Source organism: Podarcis raffonei, chromosome 16 (assembly GCF_027172205.1).
Source record: "Podarcis raffonei isolate rPodRaf1 chromosome 16, rPodRaf1.pri, whole genome shotgun sequence".
Classification (NCBI taxonomy): domain Eukaryota; kingdom Metazoa; phylum Chordata; class Lepidosauria; order Squamata; family Lacertidae; genus Podarcis; species Podarcis raffonei.
Genome location: NC_070617.1, coordinates 636,770 through 657,976, shown reverse-complemented (window position 1 = coordinate 657,976; position 21,207 = coordinate 636,770). Strand labels below are relative to the sequence as shown.

Genomic DNA, 21,207 nt, shown 5'->3' with positions numbered 1-21,207 from the left:
ATTTGCAGATGACACCAAACTGGGAGGGGTGGCTAACACCCCAGAGGACAGGAACACACTTCAAAACGACCTTGACAGATTAGAGAACTGGGCCAAAACAAACAAGATGAACTTTAACAGGGAGAAATGTAAAGTATTGCACTTGGGCAAAAAAAATGAGAGGCACAAATACAAGATGGGTGACACCTGGCTTGAGAGCACTACATGTGAAAAGGATCTAGGAGTCTTGGTTGACCACAAACTTGACATGAGCCAACAGTGTGACGCGGCAGCTAAAAAAGCCAATGCAATTCTGGGCTGCATCAATAGGAGTATAGCATCTAGATCAAGGGAAGTAATAGTGCCACTGTATTCTGCTCTGGTCAGACCTCACCTGGAGTACTGTGTCCACTTCTGGGCACCACAGTTCAAGAAGGACACTGACAAACTGGAACGTGTCCAGAGGAGGGCAACCAAAATGGTCAAAGGCCTGGAAACGATGCCTTATGAGGAACGGCTAAGGGAGCTGGGCATGTTTAGCCTGGAGAAGAGGAGGCTAAGGGGTGATATGATAGCCATGTTCAAATATATAAAAGGATGTCACATAGAGGAGGGAGAAAGATTGTTTTCTGCTGCTCCAGAGAAGCGGACACGGAGCAATGGATACAAACTACAAGAAAGAAGATTCCACCTAAACATTAGGGAGAACTTCCTGACAGTAAGAGCTGTTGGACAGTGGAATTTGCTGCCAAGGAGTGTGGTGGACCTCCTTCTTTGGAGGTCTTTAAGCAGAGGCTTGACAACCATATGTCAGGAGTGCTCTGATGGTGTTTCCTGCTTGGCAGGGGGTTGGACTCGATGGCCCTTGTGGTCTCTTTCAACTCTATGATTCTATGATTCTATGATTCTATGTGGGGAAAGGGGCTCAGGAAGCACTGACCGAAATATTACTGTTATTGTTGTTGCTATTATTATTATTACGGTGGACGCTCAGGTTGCAAACGTGATCCGTCCGGGATACACGTTCTCAACCCGCAGTGTTCACAACCCGCGTCTGCACACACAAGGGTTGTGATTTGGTGCTTCTGCACATGCGCAAAGCACAATTTAGCACTTCTGCGCATGTGCGACCCCCCCCCGAAACCTGGAAGTAACCCGTTCTGGTACTTCTGGGTTTCGGCGGGTCCGTAACCCGAAAAAACACAACCTGAAACGTCTGTAACCCGAGGTATGACTGTATTATTATTATTATTAAAATCTGTATGCACCCTTCAACTGAAGATCACAGGGCAGTTCACAAAATGAAAATACAAAATGAGACTACAAAATACCTAATAAAACAGAAACAAATCAATAACCCTCTTTTCACAAATGCATTTAAAAGGCCAATGATTGTTTAATCAGCCAACAGCCAGGTTAGGGAGACATGTTTCCGCCTGGCACCTAAAGATATGTGGTGAAGGCGCCAAGCAAGTCTCACTGAGAGAGCATTCCACAAATGGGGGGGCCACCACAGAAAAGGCCCCTTCTCATGTTGCCACTCTCCTGACTCTCGTATAGGAGGCACATGACGAAAGGCCTCCGAAGATCATTGCAGGGTCATAAAAAGCAACCCCTAGGGAAAATTTCTCTAAATGTCTGGCTTTCCTCAGTCTTTTCACAGGAGAGAATATTAACTTGATGCTGAAACCTGTCATGAGTTCTCTTCTACTAGTATCCAGGTATCCAGGCTCGTAACGGCAAGGTCCTGGAAGGACTCAGAGCGGGTTCCCCTTGCAAACTGGCAAATAGCATTGGTGGGAAAATTAAACAAGAAAACAAAATGATTGCGTACCTGGCAAAAAACGAAAACAGAGCATCTGCCTCACCTGCCTCTGGCAACCTTCCACGATAATGAGCTTCTGCTGTGGGGAGGTGCGGGCAAAGACGATCTCCGTGTGGTTCTTGAGGATCTCGTCCAGCTGCTCAGAGGTCATGTCTTTGAGGTCCGATCCGTGGACCACACAAGCCTTGGCTTCCCTGCGAGGAGAGGGGGCCAGGGAGGAAGAAGCCACATTGGCAAAGGAAGCCCACGAGATACCTGGCTGGAGGAGGCCAGGAGGGGAAGCGGGGGCTGCCCAGGGATGGAAGCGCTGGCCTACCTGGGGTTGACCTGGTTGACGGGGATGTTGAGGCGGTCAGCGATGTCCTCCACCGTCTCGTTCCCCTCAGAGATGATGCCCACCCCCTTGGCAATGGCCTTGGCAGTGATGGGGTGGTCGCCGGTCACCATAATCACCTGGGGGAACAGGGGCAGAGGCAGCAATCAGGACAAAACCCTCATCCAGTGGAGCCAAAGGTTGCAAGATTCAGGAGAGATAAAGTGTATGGTTACCAGATGTTTTACAATGAATCCGGGGACACTTTTTTATTTTTTAAGCTGTGTAGCAACAGGGAGTCAGTCGTGGGGATGGTGAGGCAAAAGACCCTGGTTCCAAGCACACATGCAGATTGTATAAAAAAACCCCTGGGCAATGGCCGGCTGGCTGTGACCCCCAAGCCTCCCCCAATCAGTCAAAGGGGGAAGGGGGCAGGAGATCGGGGGAGGCTCGGAAGTCACGGGCAGTTGGCGCGCCATTGTCCATGTTTTTTTAAAAAATAAATTTTATTAGTATTTTCCACAAGACAACAAAACAAAAAAATTCAAAAAATAACAATACACAATACACAAAAACCAACATTCGAAAACTAAAGAAAGGAACAACAACTAAACAGCTAAACAAACAAAAAAACAACAACAAATCCATATCTTACAAGTTAATACTAAAACACTAAAACAACAACAAGACATTGACTTCCACCAATCCCACAGAACCTCCTTTATCTCTCATTGTGTCTTCCTGTTTTCCTAGCATCTAGATATAAATCCCTGTGAAATTAATGTTTCACAGGGTGCGAAAGAAGGGCTTTGCACCTTGCCCAGCAGAGAAACCGCATGCCTTGCGCCCCTCCTGGGCAATGGCGCGCTGCCCACCTGTGACTCCCGAGCCTTCCCCAATCTTCCCCCTTCCCCCTTTCTTTTGACAGATCAGGGGAGGCTTGGGAGTTGCGGCCGGCCAGCCATTGGTAGTGCAGTTGGCTCTGGCTGGCTTCAGGAGCTGCTTGCGGCTGTGGCGCCCGCCATCTTTGCTCTCCAGAAGTCCCCATATGATGTGTTGCACACAAGACACATTATATGGGAACTTCCAGAGAGGAAAAATGGCGGGCGCCATGGCAGCAAGCAGCTCCTGAAGCCAACCAGAGCCAACTGCACTACCAAGCTGGCTCCAGGCTGCTGAGACTTCCACTGCCACGTTTCCCAAGGACAGATCTGCAAATCTGGGGATATTCCGGGACGGAATTTGTCCGGGGACAGATCTGCAAATCCGTCTGGTAACTCTAAAGTCAAGTCCTCCTTCTGTCACAAGAGGCAGTGGTGGCCAAGAGCCAAGTGGGGGATTCGTCCCCTCGTCTCCCAGGTGCTTTCTCTGGGGCGTATGGGGTGGGGAGCGGGAGGGCAGAAGACGGAGCCCCTCTCCCCAGCATGGCTGACCTTAATCCCGGCGCTCCGGCACTTCCCCACGGCATCCGGCACGGCGGCCCGAGGCGGGTCAATCATGGACATGAGCCCCACAAAGCAGAGGTTGCTGGTGGGGAAGTTGACTTCGTCCGCGTCAAACTTGAAGCCTCGGGGGAACTGGTCTTCGGGGAGGTTGTAATGGCAGAAACCTGTGGGATTGCGGAGACGGAGGGAGGAGAGTGAGACCCCAAGAACTCGCCCACTCTGCTCCCCAAGACAGAGAAAGATCCATTGCCAGCAGCCCAGCCCACCTCATAGCCCCTTCCGCCTCTGCATCTGTTTCCACTGTGCTGCAGTTTGCCTTCGGGCAATAAAACTATGTTATCTGTCTTGATGTTGCCAGTGGTGGGGTTTTTTTATGCCATTAAATACATTATTGTTACATTATTGTTGTGTTATTATGCACCCTTTGTTTGAGTGCAAAGGAATAAATTTCTGATGGCAAGAGCTGTTCAACAGTGGAACGGGCTAAACAGACAGCCACCTGTCAGGGATCCTTCTTTAACAACAACAACAACAATAATATATTTATACCCCACCCATCTGGCTGAGTTTCCCCAGCCACTCTGGGCGGCTTCCAAGCAAGTGTTAAAAACAATACAGCATTTTTCAGGTGTGATTCCTCCATTGCAGGGGCCTGGTCTGGATTACCAACACTACCATTCTATGAAACGCAATGCAGGGGAAAATACCGTATTTTTCGCTCTATAAGACGCACTTTCCCCCTCCTAAAAAGTAAGGGGAAATGTGTGTGTGTCTTATGGAGCGAATGCAGGCGGCAGGCTCTGCTCAGCGCTCCCTTTAAAGAGCCGTGTGGAGCGTGTGTGCGGCTCTTGGGAGCTTTACTCTGAAGAGGGAGAACGGCTGCCCTTCTCCCTCCTTGGGGAAAAGCCCCCAAGAGCCGCTCACATGCTTCACGCGGCTCTTTAAAGGGAGCGCGGCTCTTGGGGGAGCCTTCATCCCACTGCCCTTCAGGGGCTTCGTGCGGCTATCCCAGAAGCCAGAACAGCAAGAGGCTATCCCAGAAGCCAGATCCCTCTTGCTGTTCTGGCTTCTGGGATTCAGAATTTTTTCCCCTTGTTTTCCTCCTCCCAAAACTAGGTGCATCTTATGGTCTGGTGCGTCTTATACGGCGAAAAATACGGTAATCAATGACTTATTGTTTCAGTTTGAAAACAACAACAGCGAACGCTGGTTGTATCCAGTGGAATGATTTCTGTCCCCGGCATAGAACAAAGGAGTAAATGCTGGCAATTTCTGCCATAATTTCCCAGAGCAATAGTGCAACGTGGTGTCAGAAGTTGCTGTGAGTTTCTAAACTCTCACAATAGTCATCACACTCCATTCGAGAGATCCACATGCATTCATCATGTGCTTTCTTTGCCTCTCTGGGGCACACACACTCCCAACCCCCCCTTTCCCCACCTCCCAGGCCTCCTCACCCAACACTCTCTCGCCCAGCCCCCCCAGCTCAAGGTAGGCGTTCTGGAAGGCGTCCCGCATCTCCTCGTCGAGGGGCACCTCCTGGCCTTGCAAGAGGATGTTGGAGCAGCGGTCGAGGATCCTCTCAGGGGCTCCCTTCATCACCAGGACGTAGCCGTTGGGCTTGTCTTCCAGCTCATGGATGGAGAGCTGAGGAAGAGAGATATCTGAGTGGAGGTCTATTCTGAAGCAAAAGGGGCTCTTGGGTGGCCAAATGCCAGGGATTCTTTACTTGGGGTTCCTGAATAAAACCAACTTTTATTTGTAAAAGGATTTCCATGCCATTGTTTATATACAGTGGACGCTTGGGTTGCGAGGCACGTTTGCAACCTGCAGTGCCGCATCTGCGCACCCGCAGGTTGTGATTCAGCGCTTCTGCACATGTGCAAAGCACAATTTAGTGCTTCTGCGCATGCGTGAGTGCCGAAACCCGGAAGTAACCCGTTCCGGTACTTACGGGTTTCGGTGCGTCCATATCCGAAAACACGCAACCTGAAGCGGCTGTAACCCAAGGTATGACTGTATTGAAATATTAGGGCGCTGTGCAGAGTTAAAAACAGTACAAAACAATCGGTAAAATGAGTGGTCTAAAAGAGAGACGCTCAGACAGGCCTGTTGGCCAAAAAAGGCACTTGGGAGGTGTCTGAAAGTCAAAAGCAAGAGGGTGTCTGCCGCCCCTCTGCGTGGGAGCAGCAACACTCCTCTGTCACACAGGGGACAACTAGCAGAGCTCCTCTGGACGGCGTCCGTGATGCCCTTTGTCACTGCCGTGAAATATGTGCCCGTGCTCCTGCGGCACTTCAGCATTTAAATAAATAATAATAATTTTTTATTTATACCCCGCCCTTGTGGGTTCAGAAAACCAGGCTCAGGGCGGCTAACAACAAATTTAAAACACTTAATCGATGCAACAAAAAACAGCATAAAATACAGTATAAAACGCGAATAACAATAAATTCAGGATTCAAAAATCAATTTAGGGGGAAAGTCCATCTAATAAACATTAGATAATTGCCAGGGCTAGCTGGCTGAATTGGTCCTATTTGGGCCAGTGAGGAGACCAGGGGAGAATTAGCTGTGGGATCCCAGAGTGGGTGATCTTCATAAAAGGGGAGGGGGAGGGAAGGAAGGAAGGGGAATAAAAGATCAGGCTAACTTCAAGTGGAAAGCCAGGCGGAATAGCTCTGTCTTACAGCCCCTGCGGAAGGAGGTTAAATCCTGCAGGGCCCTGGTCTCCTGGGCCAGAGCATTCCACCAGGTCGGAGCCACCACTGAGAAGGCCCTGGCCCTGGCGGAGGAGAATCTGACTTCCTTTGAGCACAGAGTTTTCCCAGAGTGAAAACACAGTTCCCAGTGGCTCTTAAAAGCCCAGGGAGGAGAACCTGGCTTCCTCCTGGCTTCAGAGGCGGCGGTAGCTGTGCAAGGAATACTGCCTCAGCTCTTCCTCTCAGGCTGAATCCAGGAGACGAAAATGCATGTGTGAACTGAAGATTGTGTGGGGGGGTCTTTCTTGTTGGCCCTGACCCCCCCTCTGCCATTAAGCTGAGCTCTGGCCCCCTCTAGCGGACCCTCACAGCCACTTCACTCATAGCACTGGGTTGAATGAACAGATTTGGAATTAACGGGAGAAATCCCAGTTTGAAAAAGGGGCGTCATTATTCTGATCTTGTTTCATGGAGCTTTTCCTAGTCTCTGCCTTTGGGGACTTGACCCCTCTGAGCTCCAAGGCAAAGCAAAGACTTGCTTTAGTAACTTACAAACTTCATTTTTTAAAAGGCTGTTCAGTCCAAAGGTCTCTGCAGTGGCTTAGGGGGTTTCCGAATTAAAAAATGCCAATACCCAGCAGTATAAAAACAGGGGCAGACGCAATAAAATTGGGAAACTGTGAAAACCACCTGTAGCCCCAAGGATACGGAGACTGTGGCAGCCCCCCACCCACCCCCATGTGTCCAGTGTGAGGTAGCTTAGGCTGAGAGAGGTGGGGGCTGCCCCCCCCAAGGTCACAAACCAGTGAGCTTCGTGGCCAAAGGGGATTCGAACCCTCATCTTCCCCAAGTCCTAGCCTAACACTCTAATCCAGCAAACCTTTTCAGCAGGGGGCCGGTCCACTGTCCCTCAGACCTTGTGGGGGGCCAGACTATATTTTTTTGGGGGGGATGAACGAATTCCTATGCCCCACAAATAACCCAGAGATGCATTTTAAATAAAAGGATACATTCTACTCATTTAAAAACACCCTGATTCCCAGACCGTCCATGGGCCAGATTGAGAAGGCGATTGGGCTGGATCCGGCCCCCGGGCCTTAGTTTGCCTACCCATGCTCTAACCACTGCACCACCACTGCCACACACGCCCAACCTGGTATTTGTTGGTGGAGTTGAAAGGGATCTCCGTCACTTTGGGGTTCCTGTCGCGCATCTTCTTGACGGACCCACAGGAGAGCTCGATGCATTTCAGGAGGGCGGACTCTGAGGCGTCCCCAGCCGTGTCCCTCTGGCAGAGAGAGAGGGGGCGAAGGAAGGAAGGAAGGAAGGGGGTCAGGGGAGGAAGTCTACTGCCCCCCACACTGGGGTTTGGAGGGAAATGTCCTCTTTTGGCTCCACATGCAGGGGGGCAATTTGAAACAAGAGGGTGAGTAAGGGGTCGGTGAGGTCTTAGCCCCATCTGCACCACTCATGCAAAGAGCTACCACCCCACTTTAAACAGTTTATGGCTTCCTCCAAAGGATCCCGGGAACTGTGGTTTGTTAAGGGTGCAGAGAGTCATTAAGAGACCCCCCCCCAATTCCACTCCTAGCGCTATAATTCCCAGAGTGGCTCAACAGCCAACTCTTCTTCCCAGGGAACTCTGGGAACTATAGGGCCACATTCACATTTAAAGCGCTATGATACCAGTCATGGCTTTCTGCAAAGAATCTCTGGGAACTGTAGTTCATTAAGGGTGCAGAGAGCCATTAGGAAATCGAAATAAATGGAAATGGAAATACATTTATTGTCACTTGTACAACTTGTATGCAGTGAGTTTACATGGAGCTCAGAGCCGCAGCATCTGAACGCGCCACCATCTTGAAAGGGAAGATGAGACCCCAGAGCTACAATTCCCAGGGTGGTTTAACAATCGGTTAAACCTTGTGGGGGCTACCGAGTTCTTCCCAGGTTTTCTGGAGGCTGAATCCGACCTCCCTCTGCTGCCCCCCCGTACCTTAGAGATGGGGATCTTGTCCTGCCCTGCTCTGAAGACAGCCCGGTTGCAGAGTCCAGCGATCCGGGCCAGGGCTGTCCACGTGGGCGAGCGCTTGTCGAACGTGGCTCCTGGGGGGAGAGAACCGGGGGTGGGGGGTCAGAGCTATTTGAACAGCGAATTATGGCAGGGGAGGGGGGCTGATACTGTGAGCAGGTACCACTGGGGTCTCAGACAGGTGGTAACAATTAGTCCCCAAAGCATAGCTGCCAACTCTTCCCTTTTCGTGCGAGGAATCCTATTCGGAATAAGGGAATTTCCCTTAAAAAAAGGGAAAAGTTGACAGCTATGCCCCAAAGTGGGAGCATGGGATGGGGCTGTCTGGTTGCCAGCATCTCCCCCCCCATAAATATTTGAGTTAACCTGCGGGGGGAGGGAGAGAACACGCTGTGTTTTAGACTGTTATTATTGGATTCCTGGGTGCCTGTTAGATGGGACAGGGGGAATAATAATAATAATAATAATAATAATAATAATAATAATAATAATAATAATTTTTTATTATTTATACCCCGCCCATCTGGCTGGGTTTCTCCAGCCACTCTGGGCGGCTTCCAACAGAACACTAAAATACACTAACCTATTAAACATGAAAAGCTCCCCTAAACAGGGCTGCCTTCAGATGTCTTCTAAAAGTTTGGTAGTTGTTGTTCTCTTTGACATCTGGTGGGAGGGCGTTCCTCAGGGCGGGCGCCACCACTGAGAAGGCCCTCTGCCTGGTTCCCTGTAACTTGGCTTCTTGCAACGAGGGAACCGCCAGAAGGCCCTCAGCGCTGGACCTCAGTGTCTGGGCTGAACAATGGGGGTGGAGACGCTCCTTCAGGTATACTGGGCTGAGGCCGTTTAGGGCTTTGTGGTGTAGTGGTTAAGAGCGGTAGACTCGTAATCTGGTGAACTGGGCTTGCATCTCCGCTCCTCCACCTGCAGCTGCTGGGTGACCTTGGGCCAGTCACACTTCTCTGAAGTCTCTCAGCCCCACTCACCTCACAGAGTGTTTGTTGTGGGGGAGGAAGGGAGAGGAGAATGTGAGCCGCTTTGAGACTCCTGAAGGGGAGTGAAAGGCGGGATATCAAATCCAAACTCTTCTCTTCTTCTTCTTTCAATGTCAGCACCAACACTTTGAATTGTGCTCGGAAACGTACTGGGAGCCAATGAAGATCTCTCAGAACCAGTGTTATGTGGTCTCGGTGGCCACTCCCAGTCACCAGTCTGGCTGCCACATTCTGGATTAATTGCAGTTTCTGGGTCACCTTCAAAAGTAGCCCCACGTAGAGCGCATTGCAGGAGTCCAAGCGGGAGATAACCAGAGCACCACTCTGGCGAGACAGTCCACAGGCAGATAGGGTCTCATCCTGCGTACCAGATGGTAGACAGCTGCCCTGGACACAGAATTGACCTGCGCCTCCATGGAGAGCTGGGAGTCCAGAATGACTCCCAGGCTGTGCATCAGGGGCACAGTGACCCCATTCAGGAGCAGGGAGTCCCCCACACCTGCCCGCCCTCTGTCCCCCCAAAAACAGTCCTTCTGTCTTGTCAGGATTCAACCTCAATCTGTTAGCCGCCATCCATCCTCCAACCGCCTTCAGGCACTCTGGAGGGAAAGGGGCTCAGTCCTGATTTGAAAGCTGGGGGGGTCACGGGGGCACCCCAGACCAACTCCCCTCCCACCCTGCTTCCCAGCAGCAGCTCTTCCCCCCATGTGCCCTCCCCCCGCTCACCGGACTGGTCCTCGGTGGTGTCTGCCTCGTGGATCTGGTTGTCAAACCACATGTGGGCCACGGTCATGCGGTTCTGGGTGAGGGTCCCCGTCTTGTCGGAGCAGATGGTGGAGGTGGAGCCCAGCGTCTCCACGGCCTCTAGGTTCTTCACCAGGCAGTTCTTGCGGGCCATGCGCTTGGCGGTCAGGGTCAAGCACACCTGCCGGGCGGTGGGGAGAGGGTCAAGAAAGGATTGAAAAAAGGGAGAGTCTTCACAGTGGCCAACCAGATGCCACTTTGGGGAAACCCACAAACAGGATCTGAGCACCAAAGCCCTTTTCCCTCCTGTGGTTTGCAGCCGCTGGTTTTTGGAAGAATATCCTGCCTCCATTCTGGGAACATTCCTCTAGGGCAGGTTTGGGGGAACATTTTACACCCCTCCAGATACAGTGGTACCTCGGTTTAAGAACAGCCCTGTTTAAGAACGATTTGGTTTACAAACTCTGCAAAACCGAAGTACAGTGGTACCTCTGGTTGCGAACGGGATCCATTCCAGAGGTCCGTTCGCAAAATGAAAAGAACGCAACTTGCAGTGGCAGGTATGCGCACGCGCGGGTTGCGATTCGCCGTTTCTGCACATGCACGTGATGTCATTATGCACTTTTGCGCATGCACGAGTGTCGAAACCCAGAAGTAATCCCTTCCAGTACTTCTGGGTCACTGCAGGACGTAACCTGAAAGAACATAACATGAAGCGGACGTAACATGAGGTATGACTGTGGTGTCCTGGTTTGTGAACTTTACCTCAGTCCAAGAACGGAATCCGAACAGTAGAATGGCACTGGTGGCAGGAGGCCTCATTAGGGAAAGCGCACTGCGGTTGAGGAATGGTTTTGGTTTAAGAACAGACTTTCAGAACAGATAAGTTCATAAACTGAGGTACCACTGGCAGAGGAACGGGGGTGCAGAGGAACGGACAGCCCCTGGCAGCATTATTCTGGTAGGGTACCATCGCGGTGGCCTCCCGACACACGCTGCACACTCCACCAGGTGCCATGCCCCCACAAATGGGGCACCACGCCCCTGTGGGCAGCGTGCCATGCCCTCGCAGGTAGCGTCCCATGCCCCTGGGGCATGCACCACACCCTCTGGGGGTGCCAGCCATGCCCCCGCCTGCTCTCCACCCCCGGTAGCGGAGCATGCAGCTTTGCCACTGCGAGGTACCACTGTATATTGTTGCCCTCCTTTTCCACAGCCCCCCAGTGCCCCCCAGAACCTAGTTCTGAGCCTACCGTGACGGTTGCCAGGAGTCCTTCGGGGACGTTGGCCACGATGATGCCAATGAGGAATATGACGCCCTCCAGCCAGGTGTAGCCCAGGATGAGGGAGAGGATGAAGAAGGAGAGGCCCAGGAAGACGGCCACCCCCGTGATGATGCGGATGAAGTGCTCGATCTCCATGGCGATGGGGGTGCGGCCCACCTCCAGGCCGGACGCCAGGGAGGCAATGCGGCCCATCACCGTCCGGTCCCCGGTCGAGATGACGATGCCCCGGGCGGTGCCTGCGCAGGACAGGAGGGAAAGGGAAGGGGTTTATTTTCCCCCTCCAAATCGGGGAGAGGTTGCTGGTTCCTGGGGCGTCCCTGGCACCTGTGTTCCTCAGGTGAACCTGGGATCCGGGCGCCACGGCTCCTTCACGCAGCACGTGGTTAAACTGTGGAACTCCCTGCCACAGAATCCTTTAAAGGAGGATTGGACAAACTCAGGGAGGAGGAGGGGGCTATTGATGGCTAGCTATAATCTGCCTCTACCATCAGAGGCAGTGATGCTCCTGAATACCAGTTGCTGGAAACCGCAAGAAGGAAGAGGGTAATAATAATAATAATAATAATAATAATTATTATTATTATTATTATTATTATTTATTTGCACCTTGCCCATCTGGCTGGGTTTCCCCAGCCACTCTGGGCGGCTTCCAACAGAGATTAAAAATACATTAAAACATTAATCATTAAAAACTTCCCTAAACACTAAAACTTCCCTTCCCTAAAAACTTTGTTTCTCTTTCACTTCTGTTGTGCTTGAATCCTGCTTGCAGGGCTCCCTTTGGGGCCTTTTCTCAGGATAGGATCCCGGGCTAGTTGGGCCCCCTTTGGCCTGATCCAGAAGCCGGACTCCTAAGATTTTATGGAACCTCCAGCTCCAGAGGCAGTCTATCCGCATCCCTGGGTTCTTTGGGGCTCTTTGCTACTGTGAGAACAGGATGCCAGCCGAGATGGCCTGATCCTGAAGCCAGACTCTCTTGATATTCCTATGTTCCAGGCATGCCTGGTTCCTGGGTTGCTCAGGTTAACCTGAGATTCTGATGCTACGTGTCAGAATCAGGTTTGAAACCTACCTAAATCCTGTGGGGGAATGTCAGCCAGGAAGGAAGAATGTTCAGACCACAGAAACAATGGTTCTTGTATTTTAAATGTGAGGTGATCTTTCTCTTTCTCTTTTTTATTCCTTCCCCTCCTTTGTTTCTCTTTCACTCCTTTCTTCACTAAATTTGCATATAGATAGATGATAGATAGATAGATGATAGATAGATAGATATAGATATATATGTACGTATTTTTCGCTCCATAAGACACACTTTTTCCTTACTAAAAAGTAAGGGGAAATGTCTGTGAGTCTTATGGAGCAAATGTGTGGTCCCTGGAGCCAAATTGCCCAGGGGAGAAAAGCAGATCATGTTCTTTTTTTAAAAAAGAGGGAAGGGGGTGTTGAAAGGAAGCAGCTGATCGGCAAGCGATCGGGAGGGAGATAAGGGAGGCTAGAGATAAAGGAGGCTGCCTGGGAGGCGGGAGGTAAAAGCCCATGGATCCTCAGGATTTTTGCATTGGGTCACCCCAAATTCACCATCAGGTCACATAGCATGTCCATGGCTACAGCCTGCACCAAAAAAATCACGCACCCACTGTTTCGTGAGGCCGCAATGGTGCAAAAACGTGGTTACAAAGCACGGATCCACATGGATCCTCAGGATTTTGGCATTGGGCTACCCCAAATTCACCGTCAAATCACATGTCTGTGGCCACAGCATGAACCAAAAAAATCATACATCCACTGTTTCGTTCAGAATATTTTTTTTCTTGTTTTCCTCCTCTAAAAATTAGGTGCATCTTATGGTCAGGTGCGTCTTATGGGGCGAAAAATACGGTATGTGTTTGTGTGTGCATACATATATATGTAAATTTCTTCATTAGATTTGCATATGTGTGTGTGTGTGTGTGTGTGTGTGTGTGTGTATGTGTCCACTCTGCTATTGGATCATTTTTGACACAAACTAGCAAACGAATAGATGAATTAATGAATGAATAAGCTGGGCAGGGTCTGGGTGCAATTCAGCGTTTCATGGGGAATGGCCAGGGACAGTGGAGGCAACTATTTCTGCAGCCTGGCAGCAAAGATTATGATGCCCAGGTCTGACCTTCCGGGGGGGGGGGTGAGGTGGGTCCGGCCTCTGATTTTCCTCCCCCCTCCCTCCCCCTTGCCCTTTCACCTTCCACGCAGTTGGTGGAGAAGAAGCAGATGTTCCGGGTCTCCAGCGGGTTCTCGTGGGTGAACTCCGGAGAACGGGTCTGTGGTTCCGACTCGCCCGTCAGGGAGGAGTTATCCACCTGCACGAGACAACAGAAAAAGCTGCACCATGTGGGGTTTTGTGTATTTCCCCGAACATATTTATCGGCTGGTTTTATATCCTGCTCCTCCTTCCTTGAGAGGCAACATATGCATTTATTTTCTTCTTATATATAATAACAATTTTTATTTGTTTTCAATTACAATAATCCAATGATAGCCTCAATATAACAATGCCAAATTACAATACAATTACTATTACCAATCATTCTGATGCCAAATTACATCATTTATGTGGCCCCACACATGCTAGAACTGATGGTTTGATGATTTAATTTATTTCAGCATTTTGCAGGGAGTGAAACTAAGTGAGTCTCACTTCCAACTCTGCAGTTCTATGATTCTATATTTTGCACCTCACTGCTGGGCCTTCCAGGGTGGATTTGATTTAAATCAAATCAATTTAAATCACGATTTAAATCACTAGTCAGTAAGACTTGATTTAAATCTTCTTTTTTTACAGAAAGACTCATTTTTGCTGGTATAATCTTAATATTTACAACCAGAGGAAGGTTTCATTTTTGGAATAATAAATTTTCAGAGTAGTTTTTACAGTTATATCAAAAATTACTGATTTGGTTATACTATTAGAAATACATAGACAGATAATTATTAAACTATTGTGAGGTTTAAGAAGCTAACTGTTTATATTTGAACAACTTTTCTGCTGCACTTTATCGGAAGGAGAAAACCAATCATTTCCTTAATAGCAATTCAAACCATTTATTTAACTAAAACAATATCATTATAGCATATGTATCCATGTTTGTTAACTGATGTGGCTAAACTATATATATATATATATATATATATATATATATATATATATAGTCATACCTCAGGTTACAGATGCTTCAGGTTCTGTTTTTTCGGGTTACGGACCCGCCGAAACGCGGAAGTACCGGAACGGGTTACTTCTGGGTTTCGGCGGTTGCACATGTGCAGAAACGCTAAATGGCGCTTTGCACATGAGCGCCGAATCGCAACCTGCGCATGCGCGGACATGCTGCTTTGGGTTGCGAACGTGCCTCCTGCGCAGATCATGTTCACAACCTGAGTGTCCACTGTGTGTGTGTGTGTGTGTGTGTGTATGTGTGTGTATATATGTGTGTGTGTGTGTGTGTGTGTGTGTGTGTGTGTGTATGTGTGTGTGTGTGTGTATATGTGTGTGTGTGTGTGTGTATATATATATATGTGTGTGTGTGTGTGTGTGTATACACACATAAACCTTAGACTGAGTTTTAGCACACATGAAAAACTTAAAACAAATCCTTACTTCCTGATGAATAGCCTTTGAACTATAATGTAACTTAAATAGAAAACTAGAAAGATTTTTCTTCCAAAAGCATTTTATTTTAAAAATCTGATTTAAAAAAATAAATCTGAATTATTATTTTTTAAATCATGGATTTTTATCCCCCCTGGGGCCTTCCTTTGTGCCGTTTCCCTCTCGGCCGCCTCACCTTACAGCCGTGCGAGGAGATAATTCTCAGGTCTGCAGGAACCCGGTCTCCTCCTTTCACCTCCACCAGGTCCCCGACCACCACGTTCTCCGCATTGATCTGGTTCTTCTCCCCTTCCCGGATCACCAGGGCTTGCTGTGGGCACAAGATGGTGTTAATCCTGTGGGTCAGTGGTACCCAACCTTTTTGTGGCCACGCCCCACCTAAGCCTCTCTAAAATCCTGACATGTAATTCTTATTATTCAAAAAGAGAACTCGTGTTCACGTGGAGGAAGCCTAAAGGGCCATTCACTGTGAATAACTCATTCTTGAATTGCTGCCCTTTAAAAATCAAATTGCCCCCCTGTGGGGTGCCCCACATCAGGAACCAGGGCTGTAGGTGAATGCCATTCAAGGTGCTCTCTCCATCCTGTACTTGACCCCCAAGTTTGCACCTTTTTAAAGCACAAAATGTTGTTAACGGAGAAATTTGAGGGCTCCCTTGGACAAAAAACGAGGACACCAGCCAGGAATACCAGAGCAAAACAGCAGCCAGTCGGCTTGGTCTTTACTGAAGACTGTCGCGACAGGACTCCCACCTGCCACCAGGTGGAACAAGATGGAAGCCCCAAACAAAAGAGCCCCCAAACTTTTATTAGCTGCTAATCCCCGTGTTGCACCCCCCCAACAGACATCATGGTTACATCATGAAAGGGGAGGTCTGGTGGCCGTAATCTGAGCATCCTGGACCCTGCCCCATTTCTCCCCTTGCCCTCCACCAAACACCCATCAAGTGGAACAAAAGAGATATTTACATTTCCCTGTTTCCCAGCCAAGTTCATCCCACTCTTTTGCCTTCATCTGGGTTTGGTATTTCTGGAATGGCTACCTGTCTGGCACTCTGGTATCAGGAGGCCAGGGATTATCACTCAGGCAGAGGGGCTGCTGAGGAGCTGAGCTCACATGTCTATATGCATTTCTGAAGTTTTCCCAGTGAGCCAGTACATAGGTACATTGATCAGTGAATTCTTACATTTGGTATCGTGCAGCAAAGGCCCTTTGAATAGATAGGAAGAAACTGTGATGAAGTGTTTTGTGGGGACAAGTCACGAAAGTCACAAAAGTGATTGTGCTGATTTTGGTAGTGGGCTTCATGTGCATGATATCTGCTGGAGGGGCAACACCCCCAACTTATACATAAATTCCTGCAATAACATGAAGCATGCGAAGACTTTCTCTGCCCTTCCAGGTGGCAAAACCAAGATGCTTTAGAATAAAGAAGCTGAATTATTATTTTTATTATTATTTATTAAATTTGCAGGCTGGCCTTCACACAAAGATCACAGGGCAGCTCACAATACAAAAATACGAAACGAGAACACAAAGCACAAAATAAAATGAAAACAACGGTTAGCTCTGTCAGTGGGGCATGGGACTCTTAACTTCAGGGTTGAGAGTTCAAGCCCCACGTTGGGTGAAAGATTCCCGCATTGCCTTCCAGGGGGTGGGACTAGATGACCCTCATGGTCCCTTTCAATTATGCATTTCTATGATTCTATGATCATTACAAACCAATAATCCCTGGAAAGAAGTGAAGGTGGCACAAAAGAGGCAGCCTTGACCAGAGGGATTGACTTGCCCTAAAATCAATCAATCGATCAATCTTTATTATAGTCCAGAGACCCAACAAATCGTCACAAAGCAATGCACAATTCAGACAGCCTACCTCCAGGTTAAACAAGCATTTTCTTCAGACTTAAAGATAGGGATCATTGGTTCTTGCAACCACCGATAAAAACTTCGCCACTGCTAATGTTCTAGCGTTTGTCTGGTCTTTCAATAGGAAATCATTTCTCTCTCTCTCTCTCTCTCTCTCTCTCTCTCTCTCTCTCTCTGTGTGTGTGTGTGTGTGTGTGCAAACTGCTTCAATATTTTAATTAAAAAACAAACACATTTTAAAAAGTAAATACGTAAAACTTGTCTCAGCCACAAGAGGGCAGTGGAGAATGCCCGTTGTATGTTAGCAGCCATTGATCTCGTCCTATTCTAGTCTCCAACCCATTTTCAAAACCATCCTTTCGCTGAAAATACCAAAATACAATATCTAGACATGAAAAAAGGGAGGCATGAAAAGAAATTTGGCAGCTGGAGGGCCAAGGAGGGGATGGATGTGATATTTGCTATCAAGCTGCTTAAGTGTGTGAATTGAGAAGGGGATCCTCTGCAGTCCTGGTCCCACCTTGTGGGGGGAGGAGAATTCTTTTTAAAGAGGATTTCAGGAGGGTGGACTAGATGATCCTGGGGAATCCCATCCAACTCCACCGTTCTATGAAAATAAACGTATGAGACGCGTGACGGGGCCTTCTTACCTGGGGCACCATGTTCTTGAAAGAGTCCATGATTTTGGAGCTCTTGGCCTCCTGGTAGTAGGAGAAGCAGCCGGTGACGATGACGACGGCCGCCAGCACCACCCCCAAGTAAAGCTGGGAAGGAAAAAAAGAAAATATCAGGGGAAATCTAAAATCTAAAAATCTAAAATCTAAAAATGACAGACTAGATGATCCTTGGGGTCCCTTCCAATTTTACAATTCCATAAATCTCTCTCTCACGGATGGGAGGTGACTGAAGTGATATATATATATATATATATATAGTCAAGAGATATATAAATTTCGTGAAATGAATAAAATAAATGAATTCCTCAGGGAATAAGCCCCATTTATCTGTATTTTTCCATCTACCACAGAGCAGACCCCAAAATGGCTTCTGAGGGGAGTCTCACTTAAGCCACTGAGGGAATTTTTTTGTCAGAAGGAAGCCTTTTCCTTCCTTTATTCCTTTTTAAAAGGGGATTTTTCTCAAAGGAAATAAGCTGGCGATAAGAGCTCCCCATTCACAAATGTGGGGCTCTGAAAATACCGTATTTTTTGCACCATAACACTCACTTTTTTCCTCCTAGAAAGTAAGGGGAAATGTCTGTGCGTGTTATGGAGGGAATGCCTACGGGTGGCATGCCTACGGATTTTCCTCCTCTAAAAACTACGTGCGTGTTATGGTTGGGTGCGTGTTATAGAGCGAAAAATATGGTACTTTTAGCTTTTTGAATAAGCCTGCTTTAATTTGCATAAGCCTTGAGTCCCAGTCTGGGGAAAGGGTGTGTAATAGTAATAATAATAATAATAATAATAATAATAATAATAATAATAATAATAAAAAAATTCCTGAGGGAAAGCTAGAAACCAGCTGCAGCCAGTGGGTGGAGAAAATATGAAGCTAGCTGGGCCAACAGCCAGACTCAGCCCAAGGTGGACGGCGAGGTTCCTCATCTGCTTCCTCATTTATTAATTTGAGGTTTATATGGCATCTTAAAAAATAGAGACATCACCTTGCCGAGAAAGGTCCATATAGTTCAAGCTCTGGTTTTCCCAGTAGTGATGTATGGAAGTGAGAGCTGGACCATAAAGAAGGCTGATTGCCGAAGAATGGATGCTTTTGAATTCTGGTGCTGGAGGAGACTCTTGAGAGTCCCATGGACTGCAAGAAGATCAAACGCATCCATTCTTAAGGAAATCAGCCCTGAGTGCTCACTGGAAGGACATATCGTGATGCTGAGGCTCCAAGACTTTGGCCACCTCATGAGAAGAGAAGACTCCCTGGAAAAGACCCTGATGTTGGGAAAGATGGAGGGCACAAGGAGAAGGGGAGGACGGAGGATGAGATGGTGGGACAGTGTTCTCGAAGCTACCAGCATGAGGGAGGCAGTGGAAGACAGGAGGGCCTGGCGTGCTCTGGTCCAGGGGGTCATGAAGAGGCGGACACAACGACTAAACAACAACAACAAAAAATGTGGGGCCCAGCAGCACGGTCGTTCTTGCCCAGCGCGAAATCCTCTGCCTTCTGTTTTGGAGGCTCCTGCCTGGGCCCCCCTTCTGTTCAGGAAGTCTTACAGTGTAACCCTACACAGGGCCAGGCATGCAGGGCTGCAAATACCGCCCTGGGGACAGGATGAACCTCCCCGCCTGCTCCATGGCAGGTGGGCTGGGGCTGCTGGAATGACCCAGGGAGTGACCAGCCGTCCTGGGATAACCCCACCCCAAGGTGCTGGACGGAGACCAAGACCTTTTGGGCACATGGCGCTGCTTGCATCAAAATCCCCTGCCCCTCGCTCTTCTGCCTGGCTGAGAAGGCAGGAGGGACATTCTCAAGCAAACGCAGCCTTTGTCTGTTTCTGAGGCCTGCTGTCCACACAGAGCAAAATACCAAAGCTTGGTGACTGAGCAGCTGCTCTGTGCATGGAGGGTCAGGGAATCGGAGAGTTGGAAGGGACCCAAAGCTATCCTTTCTCCTGTCTCCTCTTTTCCAGGCTAAACATGCCCAGCTCCTTCAACTGTTCCTCATAAGGCTTATTTTTCCAGCCCCTTCATCATCTTGGTCTCCCTCCTCTGCACACCTTCCAGCTTGTCAACATCCTTCTTAAATTGTGCTGCCCAGAACTGGACACAGTATTCCAGGTATTTGTCTGACCAAGGCAGAATAGAGTGGGACTATTACTTCTCTTGGGACATGGGTGGTGCTGTGGTCTAAACCACAGAGCCTAGGGCTTGCCGATCAGAAGGTCGGCGGTTCGAATCCCCGCAACGGAGTGAGCTCCCATTCCTCAGTCCCTGCTCCTGCCAACCTAGCAGTTCGAAAGCACGTCAAAGTGCAAGTAGATAAATAGGTACTGCTCCGGCGGGAAGGTAAAGGGCGTTTCCATGCGCTGCTCTGGTTCGCCAGAAGCGGCTTAGTCCTGCTGGCCACATGACCCAGAAGCTGTACGCCGGCTCCCTCGGCCAGTAAAGCGAGATCAGCGCTGCAACCCCAGAGTCGGTCATGACTGGACCTAATGGTCAGGGGTCCCTTTACCTTTACCTATTACATCCCTTGATAACAACAACAACAACAACAACAACAACAACAACAACAACAATAATAATTTATGAGCAGCTAACAACAATAAAAGTAACACAATCTGGACACTAGACTTCTGTGGATGCAGCCTAGAATAGTGTTAGCTTTTTTATTGCTGCTGCATCACCCTGTAGACTCATGTTAAGCTTGTGGGTCCCATCCTAGAAATCTCCGAGGCTAAGCTGCATGATCATAGAATTGTAGAATTGGAGGGGACCTCAGAGGTCATCCAGTCCAACCCACAATATGCAGGAATCACAACTAAAGAATCCCTAACAGATGGCCCTCTGATCTCTGCTTAAAAACCAGAGGTGGAGTCCCTCAAAGTCAGGGGTGGACTCCAGCCCCAGCCCACATGGCCAGGGGGTCAGGGATGGGGATGGGAGCTGGTGTTGAGTGACACCTGGGAGGCCACAGGTTAGTCGCCTCACAAGCCCCACCCAACGCTTTTCTTGCAAGACCAGGCAGCTTGTTGGACAGCCGACCCCCGACTCCGTCCTCCCCCTCCCTGGGCAAGAGCCACGTTGACTCGTGGGGTGTTGGAGTCCAGCCCCTTCCGGAGGGCACCCCACTCAGCCCCATGTGGGTCTGACCCGTGAAGGGGGCCTCCTCTGCCCTTATCCTGACCTGCGTGATACATGTGTGATACCGGGCAAAGTTCAATAGGAACCAGGCAAAGTTCAATAGGATGCAAAACCCTTAACAATTTGGGACCAATTTGGAATATTGCCTTACCTCACATGTGCTCATGCAACTGCTTTGATCTGCACTACTAGCACCATTTCTGCATTCATAAGAAATCACTCTTTTAGTGTGGCAGCACCCAGACTTTGGAACTCCCTGCCTCTTGACACCATCCATGAGCCTTCACTGTACTGCTTCTGCTAAAAACATTCTTGTTTAGGCAAGCCTGCCTAAATATGTAGGGATGCTGACATGTGCTTTAACCTGGTTTTTTAGCTTATTGTTGCATCTTTTTTTTTGCATGTTTTAAATAGTTGCATTTAACTGTTTTTTACTGCTAATTTTATTGTGTTTTTTTTTTTTAAAAAAACTGCTTTGAGTTTTGTTTTGTTTTTAAACCAAGTGGTGCATAAAATTTGTAAAATAAATTAATAATTATCTAGGTGCTGCTG

General features: G+C 48.7%; 1 protein-coding gene across 1 annotated transcript in view; it reads right to left on the bottom strand.

The window, feature by feature from the left end:
• The window catches only part of LOC128403590 (sodium/potassium-transporting ATPase subunit alpha-2), a 52,394-nt gene that overhangs the window by 16,826 nt on the left and 14,361 nt on the right, over positions 1-21,207 (bottom strand). The window contains exons 5-15 of the mRNA XM_053368499.1: positions 17,491-17,604; positions 15,143-15,277; positions 13,543-13,660; positions 11,289-11,557; positions 10,018-10,216; positions 8,261-8,370; positions 7,418-7,552; positions 5,020-5,209; positions 3,551-3,726; positions 2,121-2,257; positions 1,848-1,998 (exon numbers count right to left, since the gene is read on the bottom strand). Coding sequence (XP_053224474.1) covers positions 1,848-1,998; positions 2,121-2,257; positions 3,551-3,726; positions 5,020-5,209; positions 7,418-7,552; positions 8,261-8,370; positions 10,018-10,216; positions 11,289-11,557; positions 13,543-13,660; positions 15,143-15,277; positions 17,491-17,604 — 1,734 coding nt within the window. The remainder of the gene's footprint in view (positions 1-1,847; positions 1,999-2,120; positions 2,258-3,550; positions 3,727-5,019; positions 5,210-7,417; positions 7,553-8,260; positions 8,371-10,017; positions 10,217-11,288; positions 11,558-13,542; positions 13,661-15,142; positions 15,278-17,490; positions 17,605-21,207) is intronic.